Raw genomic sequence first — 13,462 nt, forward strand, 5'->3', positions numbered from 1 at the left:
CATACCACAAGACACTTTTCAACCACATGGCTACTGAACTTTTGTGTAGAGAGATGCACATAGTTTCCCTCGAACTGAGACGTCAACTTGGACATGGCACATGGGATCTTAAGCCCCAAAACAAACTGAACGACATAGTTTCTGCATTAAAAATTTGATCCAACTTTCAGGAAGTGTGATAACAATGTAAATAAAATTTAAAGAATCAGGAAACCACGAGGTACAAGAATTAAAATAACAGCAAAAAAAAGAAAAAACAATTCAAGTATCATCAACACTACATGAAAATTCAGAAGTAGAAATGAACCGTCGAGAGATAAGGACCACCAATCACTAAATTATAATTGATTGCTCCCTCCCACAGTTGGTTTGCATATAATTTTCCAAGTTACCAGCAAACATGAGGAACAAAGCTTTGAATTTCACATTCCAGCATGTTAGCACTACAAGATTCCTGAACTTGTACAAGAAGAACAAAACTCCAATCAGCAAATGCAAGGGACTCAAGTCTTGCTTTTGTCGTCATATATATGTTTTAAAATGTTTCAGCATTACGTAGAAGTAGAAATTTTGAGTTGGCTGTATATATGCCAATCTCTTGGCCATAATCCATGAACATTTTACAGCCAAAAAGAAAAGAGTACGGCAAAGAATTTGGTTACCCAAATGCATCTTGAGCAAGCAGAAGTCCATTTGCTGAAATCTCTGCAACCAAATTTTCACGATGTTCTCCAGTTGAACGGCTGATGCAACGTTGTAGAACACAGCATCCATGCTGATGTGTTGCAATATCGACACAATACTTGGCAGCAGCAACAAAGATGAACTAAAAATAGATGGTGAGATAGAGTTAAACAGCTTAAAGTACAAAATGCAAAATCTGTTCACTGTGATAATAAAGAGAACTCCTGCTACAAAGTTTTCTAAATTGCCAACTGAATATGAATTCTCCATCCACATTAACAACTTATAATTACTGACACGTTATGGGACAATTGAGGTCTGATCAATCTGAACGATGCTCGACGATGATAAGTATTTCAAAGAACATTGAGCAATATGATAAAACAGTATATAGGCATACTGTACCACCAAGTACCTCTTACGATCACTAACGATTTACGAGAGAAATTACCTTACTGTCTTCACTAGTAAAGCATTGCAGGCACCTCTGAATAACGTGATTGCCATTTAAATCTTTGATGAGGGCGAGAAATCCAGGTTCAAGGGCTGAAATAGCCAGGGAAATTTGCTGCGTCGTTTTAAGTGTCTCAACCAACTTCTGAACCACTCTAGTGCTGATACAAAAAGAACACACTTGTTTAGTCGACCAGCGGGTTAATATGGTTAAGCGAGTATCTGATGAACATACCCATGCGTATTCAGAGAGATCCTAACTAGCTCCCCTGGTTCCTCAGTTACCCTGAGGAGTATGAACATTCTCTGCTCTTCATTGCACACTTCTAGCAGTTTCTGCATGAGATAGTTTCCGAATGGATTCATCATAAGTTCAGCTGCATGATCAATTATTTCATTGAATATTATCTGCACATCTAGAGAAGTTCCTTCATCAAACATCCTTTGCAAGAAGCGGCAACCATGTTGATCCTTTGCTATGTGATATATGTGGCCTCGTGCTTCTGCAAGGGAGCTACATGTTGTCGAAAGGACGTGAGGGCAATACATCTTGGGACTCTGGCTACAATCCTGCACTGCAGCATTATGGCGATGACTGCCGTCTAGCTGTGACCCCTTTTCTTGAATCTTACCCGAACCACTCCCATGATGAAAACTCCTTGTATTCTGTCCCCTTGGACGTGCATGTCGGGTCATCCCGTAATTAAAACCTTTCCCCTGAAGGAATAAACTATCCTCCCTAGTAAAGGGTTCAACACTCACTTGAGGCACTCCAGCACACAAAGGCACTTTGTCTCTTCCATTAGGCACTGGTGGCTGGTAATGAAGAAGATTTTCCTCATTGTAGTGAGGCATCAGCTGTGCCAACCGGACAACGTTAGGTGAATACACAGCATGCTCAGACTCAGTCAGGTTCATTCCGTTTCGTGATGGATGGTACAAACTTCCACCACCAGCCGATGAATTATCAATAGAGGATGATACATTCGACACGCTAAGTCCCACTGGAAAGTTGTTGTTAGCTGACATATTACATCTATAAAATTGAGGACTGAGAGCAGAGTTTCCAAAATCGGACCGAGAAAACAATCTGTCAGATTGACTCGGGGAATAACAGGATCCCAACAAACCAACCTGCCCCTCGAAATTCATAGGTCTTATCGGAACAGAGAGATGGATCCCTCCCCAATCTGAAAGATCCTTCCTATAATTGTCAGATGCTCTATATTTATCAAAACTCATCCCCCTAGGCCCATTGAGAGATTGATCACGGCATTGGATACCGTATGGAGCTACCGAAAAACCATCTTGCTCATCACCAATGTACATTTTACTGAAATTCCTAGACAAATTAAAAGCATCAACCAAATTGCTCTCATTAGCCTTCTTGAAATCCAAACAAAACCCATTCCCAGAAATCAAGTGGGATTTGAAATCTTCGAATTGGGGTGGGGTTGGTGATCCAATATCAGAAAATGAACGCCCACCACTGGAGAACAAACTAGATGAAGAACCATCTGATTGTAACGAAAACCCACTGACAGGGGATGATGTACATGCATACTTATGCTTCAAATACTCATCACCACACATACCATGAACATTGCCCTGAACCTGTCCATGTCCATGACCATTCACACTTTGAGTCACACATGATGCATGCCCATAACCATGATCAACGAGATTGTTGTGATGGTGATGGTGATTATGATGATGATGGCCATTGTTAAGTATGTATTGAAGATTCAAAGATGATGTTGCATGAGGGATCTCACCCAGTAACATCTCCAACTCATCATCATCCTTCATGTTTTCTTCACTCCTCTTCTCAATCTTCACCCCCTCAAACAACAAACAACAACAACAACAAAAAACACCCGAGAAAAGATACAATAAACACCGGAGATTTCACAACAAAACTAATGCAAGAATCAAAAAGCCCGCATCAAGAACCGATCAAAAGAAAACAAACTAACAAGAACCCACTAGAGATCACACTTGTTTAGCATCTGGAATGGCCTCAGAAATCCAAAAACTTAAACATGGAAAAATGGGATTCGGGTGGTGAAATTTCAAAAGCATTTCATCTTTTTTCTTCCGAAGAAAAATACCAATCTCCCTCTTTAATCAAATTTGGGTTCTGGGTTTTCTGTATAGAAAAGAAAATAGTTGGTGAAGCATGCAAAGATGAGTGGGAATTGGGATTACATATATGGTTTTACATACATAAAATACTCTTTACACAAAAAACACACACTGGCACAGCCTCACACCATAAAGATGAACAGAAGGATCAGAGACTCTCTTTCTCTCTCTATGATTCTCTCTCAGCCTACATCTATATATACAATTTTCAAATACGTCACATCATCTATATGTATATATATATGTGTGTATATATATTTGTGTGGGAATTCTTCTCTTCCACTTTTCTGGACTGAGAAAAGCTCTGTAGAATACAGTGGGCTGGCGGCACACGCAGACACTACTGTAGTGATTTCATCAAACGGTTGTACGCAATAAATCAGAGAACATTAATTCTGTTTGATGTAATTTAATTTTAATATCAGCTAATTCAAAATATAGATAATGATGAGCGAAATTAAGAAAAACGGATCTGCTTACTGTTGAATAGATCTTCACAACTTGTTTCTCTCCTCCTTTTTCGAACTACATATGTTGATCAAATCTTTTACTATAAAAATAATAATTTATTTTTTTTATTTATATAAATTTTATACGTACATTGCATATATTAAACAAAATACAAAATGTAATATAAAATTATCATCAAATATCTTAATTGCTATTTTATTACGTCTTGCTTCATTTAATTTTCATTTTCAATTTTAAATAATGGTGAAAACATATTCGTTTGTACGTATTTTCACATAAATTACTTTACTGTTATTCTCATTTTAATTTCTATCTTTTTAATATATCTACATATATATAAATTTAAGCTAAATTACACTAACATCTCCTTAAGGTTGGGCCAAACTACCTCCGACTTTTGCAAAATTATGACCACACCCTTTAGGGACCGTAGTTGTTATTTCGTAAAAGATTGTGGAAAATTTTGTATATTTTAATTTAATTTCAAAGGGTGTTAATATAATTATTTAAAATTTATGAATTTTGTAAACTAATCATGATTTTTTTTCTTCACAATACTGATACGACATTAGTAACAATTCTAAATCAATAAAAATTATAACAATCAATTTTATTGAAATAAAAAAGTACATTGATTTCACACAATAACAATATACAGTACAATTTCTTGAGATAAATTTAATTATATTCTTATTTTTACAAAAAAAAATTACATATGAAATTAAAAACATATATTTCTCATTGAAAATTAATAATTAAAATTAAAAACAAAATCAAACATATATAACCAAATGTTTCATTTTATTTTAAGGTTGCGGGTAATTACAATATTCGTACTGATTTATGTTTTGCACAAATTATCCTGGTCTTTTGCATAAATAATTTTATGTGGGTACATGTGTAAGTATTTTAAAAGTATAGGTGATTCGAGTAAATAATGTTGATATTTTTAATAAATATATGAATAATTATTCAAAAATATGAATAATTTATATAAATAAATTATATATCGAAGACGTAAATATAATTATTTTAAAATTATAAGTCAATTGCAAGAATTTATAGAATGTTATTATATTAAAGCAATCTGCATAATAATTTCAAATATTTGCCATCAATGACAAAATATTCGTTTACATCTATTAGCAAACGTCAATCAACTTGCAATTTGTCACATCAAATCTTCTCTCCATATATCATATTGTTTTCCGTATTATTATTATTATTATTATTATATTATATTACACATTCGTGTAATTTAAAAAACATATATATAATATTTTAATATTTATTTTTGTCAAATAACTAAAATTTTGATTAGTTGAAATTTGTTGAATTGGTTGATATTAGTAAAAAAATTAAATTTAAAAATATATTATTTACCTTTAATTGATCTGCTAATGACTTACTGATCAGAAAAAATTTATTTGACCTGTAATAAATTAGTATTAAATCAATTGAGAGTAAATATAAAATTTTTTATTTTTTTTTCATAATATCGACAAATTCGATGAATGTTTTAACTAATGGGGTCATCTATTTAACGTGGAAGGAAACATTTATAGCGGCAGCAACTCTTCGTAATTTTTTATTGTAGTATGAGAACGCAACACCAGAGCTTTTGGATGCAATAAGAGAAGTTAGAGATGAAATACAACTATATTTAAATTTTAAGAAAAAACAAACAACAATATAATCATATTTTACTAAGAGGGTGTTTGGCTACACTTATAAGCTATTTAAATCATCTTATAAGATGCTAGAGAGCTTATAAGCTCTAATTGATACTATATTTATTGAAAAATATAAATTCAAGACGTTATAAATTATACGATTAAAAATAATCACTGCAATTAACAAAAAAAATATTAATTATATATCTATATTAATATTGGACTAATATGAATGTACATATATATTATTCTTATTCAAAATTTTAGGTAATAATTCGTCATTTTTTTGTTAATGTAAAAAGATTATTTATTAAATTTTTATTTAAAATTAAATTAATGTATATTATTTACAAAAGTGTTTTAAGAATGTTTAAAATAAATAACAATTTTTTTGATTCTAATTGTATCATGCCTATTTTAGTCATTTTACCAATAAAATACCTTATTATGTCAAAACACCCTGACATCTCATAAGCTTCTAAAATATTTTATAAGACGTATGAGCTTATAAAAAAATATTTTTAAAAAGTTTAGCCAAACACCCTCTAAGTTGTCCTAGTTATATCTATAATTTTATAGAATTATTAATTTATAATATTGAAACGACCATAAATTTATAAAAGAAATTTTCTAAAAAAATATTATCTTATTAATTTATCAAAATTGTTAATTTAGATATTCGATCAAATCGGGACCGAGATAATTATAATTTTAGTAAATTCTAAAAAATCCTATTATAATTTACTAAATATTAAATGATATGAATCATACCGTATAAATACGATGTTAAGCTAATATAATATGATTTTTTATGTAAAAATATTTTATTTTTTAACTTTATTCTAATTTGATCTGCCAGTTCAGTAAAATAAGACAATAATGTGAAAATGATAGAGTTGATAGGTCATAGTGTCACAATCCAACACTCATTCATTTATAGGGTATTTTGTGTGTTTGCTAATTCCTGCATAACTCTAATTCTTAGGTGTTAATTCACTTATAAAAAATTAAATAAAGAGCTTTCTCTAGACCCTACTCCATGCATTATTATTTATATATTATAAGTATCTACCTATTTATTTTCTATTTTTTGGATAGTTAAATAAAGAAATATTCTTTTTTGCTATTGATTCCATTTTAAAATAGTGAACACAATCACAACTATAAACTACGACTGTTTATAATAATTTTTATTTATTTTTAAATAAGTTGTAAAAAAAAATCTTAAATTAAACAGTAGCAAAAGTCGAGAATATTTGAAAATAAAATTGAAACACGGGAGAAAAGTTACAATTTTGATGCTCGAGAAAATTATTTAATATTTATATATTTATAATAATTTACAGACGTTTGTAGGGAGTTGTTTGTAATTTTTATATTAATTTAAGTAGTTCAAACATCGAAATTGTAAACAAATCCCCCCAAGTTTACCTTCTTATAGCATATTTTTCATAAAATTTACGAATAAGATAGATAAAGGGGGTGCGGTTGTAAGATCGGGCTCTCATTCGGCAATGTAAATAATTTATTAACTTGGATAATTAATGTTAGTCGACCAGTAAGTCAAAGTAAACACTACCTAAGTAATTTTAAAAAATAATTTTTAAAGTTTATAAAATGCAAACTAAAATAATATGAATTATTATGATAAATATTAAGATTTGATAATGATTCAACATTGAACTCAAATGGACTAATCTTGAAATTTTTGAATTTCCCATCCACCCAATATTAACATTTTGGCCACTTCACTTTTTTGATTTTACCATTCTACACCCTCCAAATTTCAAAATTACAATCAAGGTCAATAATAAGGTAAAATAAATGCGAGATGAAGCAAAATGGAGGGTGGAAAAGAATAAAGGTGCAATGGAAGAGAGGGAGAAAGAGAAGGCGAAAGCGGGCGGGCGATGGCCGGCATCGATCGCCAATCTGACGGAGATGGCCTCGAATCTCGATTCTCTGAACAAGCTACTCATCAAGAAAGTCGTATACGTGGACAACGAAACCTTCGCCAAGGCCTCCCTCAGCTCCGAACAAGCCCGCACGATCAAGGTCTATCTTCTGCTGCTTATCGGTTTTTATTTAAATGGGGTCTAGGAGGTAGTAGGTAATTGCTTCAAATTTCGTATGGTGAGTATCATCTGCTCGTTCTTTCAAGAAATAAGAATCTGGGTTTTGGGATTTTATGGGCTCTTCTTGATGGACAGAAGGTGCTTGTGGAAATTCTCTACGCAGTCTACCATTATGGTTCACTTAATTCTCACTGGGTTTAAGTTCTATGTTAGTTTTTTTTTTTATTAACATTGTCGTTTTTCGGTTTCCGGGTTGTTGAATTTTCGAGGCCTTGGTATGAGGATACTCGGTGTTTAGTTGCGCGCATTTTGTGATCTTACTGAATTGGATGGTGATGGTGGATCATTATCACTTACTCTTCATGCTCTGTATGATTTTGTATTTCTTGTTTCCTTGTAAGTTTTTAATTTACATTATCATCTCGTTTTATGTTTTTTATGTGTTACATTTGTTGGTTTAAGTGCGCCTTGGAATTTCAAGTCTAATCTGCCCCAATGACTCGATTGGTTTCATTTGATTTTTCTTTGTGCGGGATGATCTTTGGTTATTTTTCTTTTTTGGTTTTGGATCAGGGGTTGTCGGCCCATTATGACTTTCAGTTGGCAGGGATCTTTTACTGGTTCTTTCTATCAGCTGAGCCAATTTTTTTTTTCGGGCCTCATAGATTTCTTCATGCTGAAATGGAATGTGACATTTGCTTCACAATGACCTTAAAGGTTGTCCGTAGAACTTAGATTAAGGCAACCCTACACGGAAAAGCTCGTTGTTCAATTGGAATGAAACCATGTCATGAACTTTTAATTCGATCCCCCTACATCCTCTCATGCATCCTAGTCCCACATACTTGGATTCATTTATTTAGTTATGCATTCTCTTTTTGTGTGTGTCTATGCATGTTCATTGCCCTTGGAATTTGCTCCCTCCAATTGTCTTGCTGACCTGCTTTTTGAAGTAGAACGCTGTACCACCTTGTTCATGACAACTTTAGGGACCAGAGTCTATGTCATAAGCATTCCCTTTTTACTACTTGAAGGACTGAGACCTTATTGACAGGATTGCATTATACAAAACTGTTGAATGACTGCAGGCTCTTGAGCAAAGAGTGGAGACTTTAGAAAGAGAACTTGATGCTGCCATTTCGGCCGCTGCCCGTGCACGTACTGAAAAACGTCAGGCTGAGGCAGCGCAGAAGGCTGCTGAATTGCGTCAACAAGAAATTACAAAAGAACTTGAAAACACCACTAGTATGTCTCTGCGATTTCCATTTTTCAACATATAAGTACTCTGAAATCTTATTAGTTGTAGGCAATGGAAAAGGTATTCAGCCCAATTCTTGATGTCCTCACAGTTAATACATGGGAAATTCTACACCAGCACTTGTATTATCATTCATACATGAGTATGGTAGAGACTCTGTTACCCAAGAACTAGATATCCAAGTGTTTCATGAATGTCATCGTGAATTATTTCCCATTGTGTCTGGTGGATAATATGGTTTGTTTTCTTGCATTAGAATTTGCAGTTTTTGACTTATATGCCTTTGTGAAGGACCTTCCAGTGTGTGTAGTTGATAATATATCTTCTCTCTATTTCAGAAGTGTTTGAACTTCATATGGAAGAATTGCGTGCAAAGCAGCAAGAGATTTCTAAACGGGACAAAGAGATAAAACTTCTCGAGTCTATAATCCAGACGCTTGGTGGCAGAGAATCAATTTCTGCAGATGGCTAAATCCTTTCATGTAAGTCTGCTTTTTTCATATGTACCTAGAGAATAAGAGAAGAAACTTATTTGTGTAATTCCCAATACATTGATTATGTAAAATTTTCCAATAACTCGATCATTCCTAGTGTCAAAATCGTTAATCCTTTTAACTTCTCTTACTTCAACTTAGCTGAATGCATCAGTACATGACATGCTGTCATCTATATGGACTCCTCGTAATGCAGCCGATCTTACACTGATCTCTGCAATTTTCAATGATGATGTTTTTACACCTGATAATATGCACGCGCAACTAACACAATGTAAAATGCATAATGAACTCATGTCGTAGTTAGAATGGGCAGGCATGGGAACTTGCTGAACAGGCATACAAGTGGGAGATCTTTACAAGAGTCATCTCATCAACTGCGATGAAAGAGCGGTGCAAAACTCTGATGAAATGCAGGCATACACTTGTTTTATTTGGGTTTAGTAATGAAGCACTTTGCCAGATAGGAGAGCACTGTTATCTTACAGGCAGAAAGTCGTAGTTCAAAACCTGGTTTGGATGGAATTTAATCCCGAAAGTTGTTATTGAAAAATGAGAAAAGCCACAAAATGAATTTTGCTTACATTGGAAATGCAGGTTTGTACTGTTCAAACACAAGACCAGGCAACGGAGAGGTTGGACATGATTATTATCTTGGTGGGATTATTATCTTTGTGGTCCATGTGATGCTTTGGTTGATGTATGTTTCCCGATTTTGACTCCAATTTTTGTTAGGTCCTCAATTTTTATTCAGTTCTCATATAAACATTCATTATCCCTCAACTATACCATCTTCATCAATTACCCTTCTAAATTAAAGAAATCTTCAATTATCCCCTTATCTTTATGATAATCCTTTAAAATAAATAAAAAGTAAACAAAAATACTCTTGACTATTAATAATATGCTATAATTCACTTTAATGCCCATACTTAAATATTTCAATCAATCTGACTTCAATTTTTATTCATTTATGATGTTAATAAATTAATATTGAATTAGTCACATATTGATAAGATCAATGTTAGTGCTTTTAGTTTAAAGTTATGTTTGTGGATTACACTAGATTTAATTTTAAAGACAACAATATTGCAAGTGGCCGTCGAGCCTGTTGTTTTGGCACCACAATGACAAGTGAGGTTATTTGGGAGTTAATGAGGTATTTTTTTTTGTCTTTTCATGTAAAAACTCTATTTTACTTTGACCTAACTTCGTGCTTAATACATTAGATCTGTCATTTACTGTGAATACCTAGACATGTCATTTTGATAGTTATGATTTTTATCCATACCTAATATATTTTCAGTAAATGCAGACTTGGACATATATCTATAGTAATAATTTTTTGGGTTTGGGCAGAGCCTATATTTTAAAATACCATTGGGTAAAATTTTAATATGCAAAAATACTTCTTTATTCGTTAATTTAAACTTTTGCTAATTATCAATACAACTTTGTGTACACTCAAGTCCGAAATAATTATTTAAATAAAATAACTACTTTGGATACAAATATCTAATGACAAATCCAATAAGTGATAATTTCATATTATGAAAAAAAATATTTAAACAGTTGAGCTCCTTCTCATAGTATAGAGTCTTTCAAAATTCTTTTTTTTAAGGCAAAATTATATTTGGATTGATGGATACGATTTGAATTTATTTGGATAATTTTAAATTTAAATAATTTTAAACTTGAATTATTTTTTATTAAATATTAATAGATTTCAAGTCACATATAGATAGCATCAGGGAATGAATTGTTATAAAATTGATAACAGCAAAGTCAAAGCAATTACAGGGGGCAGAGTAGATTTTCTTGCTTTTCAAAGGGCTTATTACCGATATGCTATATCTGAAGGGGTCAATTGCAATTTACACAAGAAAAGAAGCCCCAAAGGGTCGTGCGATGTCCGTTGGATTGCCTTTTATTTCAGACCCCCATGCTGCAGAAATCAGTTGAGAGATATGCCCCAAAATCTAGGGGCGAGATCAGTTTCATAGATCAAATTTTATTGTGAAATTGGAAAAGCGGACATTTGATTATTAAATCCCTAGATGCATAGACTTACGGGGAAGTATACGTAAAGGGATGGCGGAGGAGGGATCGGAGAGGGAAAATGTGGGGTTGGGGTCCATGGATTCGTTGGAGTCGCGATGGGTGTATCAGGACGAGGAGGGGTCGGAGATGGACAATGACGGAGAAGATTTTGGAGGAGGGTCTCCGCTGCGCGATTCTGACGACGAAGATAATATCGAACATAGGTTGATTCGGACGGGGCCGAGGATTGATTCGTTTGATGTTGAGGCACTTGAAGTTCCCGGTGTGCAGAGAAATGATTTTGAGGTACCTTTTTTTTTTTCCTTTTTCTTTTTTGTGTTTACAAAATCTCTAATTTAGTTTGATTTGTTTGTCCCTGTGGTTATTATATGTGGGGTTTCAATTTCTTCTCTTTCTTTCTTTCTTTCCTTTTTTTTTTTTGGGGAAAGAAAGTTTCTCGTATTTTTGGCTGTAAAGGAGTGTATTTCATAATGTTCTATGGATTTAAGTTGGTGATCCTTATTTGAGAAAAACAAGTGTAATGATTGAGCATAAGAGCTTAGGACTATGATGAAGTTACCAGTCTTGTTTTCACCAATGCTGACATGAACTTTGGTATAAACCCATTTAGTTTTTATAAAGTAGCTGGTGAGTGATAAACAATTTCCTGATTTATTTCTGATGAAAATTTCATCCGGGAACTTCACTCTACTTCTGGGAATGCTCTCGTCAAGGAGTTTAGACCTCCTACCTTGTTCAGAAAGAAGCATTTTGTTCTATTATGAAGTTTCATGTTTCACTTCTCATATCCAGACTAATGTATAGCACTAGGTACCTGTGAACTATTATCCATCAAATTTCATTTTTCTCTATGCTCTTCGTAAATTTTTAGATATTTGGCATTAAAAAGAAATACATTTTTTTTTATAATTACACTCCCCTCCCCTGAAGTATAGTGTAATTACACATAGAACCCCATGTGGTTTGGAAAATTACGTCTAGCACCCCTGAGGATTGCTTCCGTCTAATAAATAAGTCCACGTGTTAGTTAAAATTCACCGAATTTACTGATATCAACAAAAAAATCAGAAAAAAATCTATATCAATCCCTGATTGAGTTGCTGCAGGTCAAATAAATCTTTTAATAACCAAATTACCCTCATATGTCTTCACATGTTAATGCACGTGAGGAGGAATATTTTCATAGTTTAAGGTAGTTTAGTCCGAAAAAAATTATTTGATCTGAATAGGTCAGTAATCAGTTAATGAAAGGTAAATATCAATTTTTATTCAATTTTTTTATAAATATCAGCAAATTCAGTAAATGTTGACTAATGGAAGGATTTATTTGTTAGACGGGAGCAAATTTCAGGGTTGCTAGATGTAATTTCCCAAACCATAGGGGGTCTAAGTGTAATTATACCAAACTTCGGGGGAGGGGAGTGTAATTATCTTTTTTTTTTTCGAAGAATCATTTTTAGTTTACATTTTGAATATTTTCACATGATAAAGCACAAGTGTTTGTGTTGGTGTCTTGATCTGAAACATAATTGCAGGATATCACTTTGAGCTGGAGAATCATACTGGCTTTTCAGACACTTAGTGTCGTTTTCGGTGATGTGGGAACTAGTCCATTGTATACTTTCAGTGTGATGTTCAGCAAGGCACCACCCACTAGCAATAAAGATGTTCTTGGTGCATTGTCTCTAGTTTTGTACACGTTAGTTTTGATTCCACTTATCAAGTATGTCCTTATTGTTCTTTGGGCAAATGATGATGGTGAAGGTATATCTCCTTTTGGGCTTTGCTTTACACCATCCATGCATAAATGAGTCAGACTTCTTGTTTGGCGAATCCCTGCAGGTGGTACGTTTGCTCTGTACTCATTGATCTGTAGGCATGCTAAAGTTAGTCTTCTACCAAACCAACTTCCATCAGATACTAATGTATCGAGCTTCGGACTGAAGGTGCCATCACCTGAACTGGAGAGGTCACTGAAAATAAAGGAGAGACTTGAAGCTTCTCTGACACTAAAAAGGCTTCTTCTCATGTTGGTTCTGGCCGGTACTTCAATGGTGATAGCTGATGGCGTTGTTACACCTGCTATGTCAGGTGCATTTTAACAGATTCAGTCTTAGATAAGTTTTATTATTATTTGAATATATCTTG

At 33.4% G+C, this 13,462-nt stretch overlaps 3 protein-coding genes across 5 annotated transcripts in view; 2 read left to right on the forward strand and 1 right to left on the reverse strand.

Moving 5' to 3' along the window:
* LOC105172821 (putative pumilio homolog 8, chloroplastic) overlaps positions 1-3,652 on the reverse strand; it is a 4,596-nt gene extending 944 nt beyond the window's left edge. The window contains exons 1-4 of the mRNA XM_020697418.1: positions 1,373-3,652; positions 1,136-1,298; positions 663-826; positions 6-141 (exon numbers count right to left, since the gene is read on the reverse strand). Coding sequence (XP_020553077.1) covers positions 6-141; positions 663-826; positions 1,136-1,298; positions 1,373-2,946 — 2,037 coding nt within the window. The 5' untranslated portion in view covers positions 2,947-3,652. The remainder of the gene's footprint in view (positions 1-5; positions 142-662; positions 827-1,135; positions 1,299-1,372) is intronic.
* LOC105172602 lies at positions 7,254-10,006 on the forward strand. Of its 3 annotated transcripts, none has more exons than XM_011094118.2 (4): positions 7,254-7,481; positions 8,590-8,746; positions 9,098-9,241; positions 9,557-10,006. In XM_011094118.2, the coding sequence occupies exons 1-3, from the start codon at positions 7,296-7,298 to the stop codon at positions 9,229-9,231; spliced, it is 477 nt and encodes a 158-aa protein (XP_011092420.2). In that variant the 5' UTR covers positions 7,254-7,295; the 3' UTR covers positions 9,232-9,241; positions 9,557-10,006. The 3 variants fall into 3 exon arrangements, with proteins under 3 accessions (XP_011092420.2, XP_011092421.2, XP_011092419.2); XM_011094119.2 differs by having other exon boundaries at positions 9,561-10,006; XM_011094117.2 differs by having other exon boundaries at positions 7,255-7,481; positions 9,570-10,006.
* The window catches only part of LOC105172603 (potassium transporter 7-like), an 8,066-nt gene continuing 5,769 nt past the window's right edge, over positions 11,166-13,462 (forward strand). The window contains exons 1-3 of the mRNA XM_011094120.2: positions 11,166-11,599; positions 12,850-13,078; positions 13,157-13,405. Coding sequence (XP_011092422.1) covers positions 11,345-11,599; positions 12,850-13,078; positions 13,157-13,405 — 733 coding nt within the window. The 5' untranslated portion in view covers positions 11,166-11,344. The remainder of the gene's footprint in view (positions 11,600-12,849; positions 13,079-13,156; positions 13,406-13,462) is intronic.

Source organism: Sesamum indicum, linkage group LG10 (genome assembly GCF_000512975.1).
Source record: "Sesamum indicum cultivar Zhongzhi No. 13 linkage group LG10, S_indicum_v1.0, whole genome shotgun sequence".
NCBI classification, from domain to species: domain Eukaryota; kingdom Viridiplantae; phylum Streptophyta; class Magnoliopsida; order Lamiales; family Pedaliaceae; genus Sesamum; species Sesamum indicum.

What these genes read in the sequence shown, in the direction of transcription:
- LOC105172602 (XM_011094118.2), top strand. Translation starts at nt 7,296, where the DNA reads ATGGAAGAGAGGGAGAAAGAGAAGGCGAAAGCGGGCGGGCGATGGCCG. An exon ending in AACAAGCCCGCACGATCAAG is followed by an intron (nt 7,482 to 8,589) that starts GTCTATCTTCTG and finishes GAATGACTGCAG; the next exon opens with GCTCTTGAGCAAAGAGTGGA. An exon ending in AGAACTTGAAAACACCACTA is followed by an intron (nt 8,747 to 9,097) that starts GTATGTCTCTGC and finishes TCTCTATTTCAG; the next exon opens with AAGTGTTTGAACTTCATATG.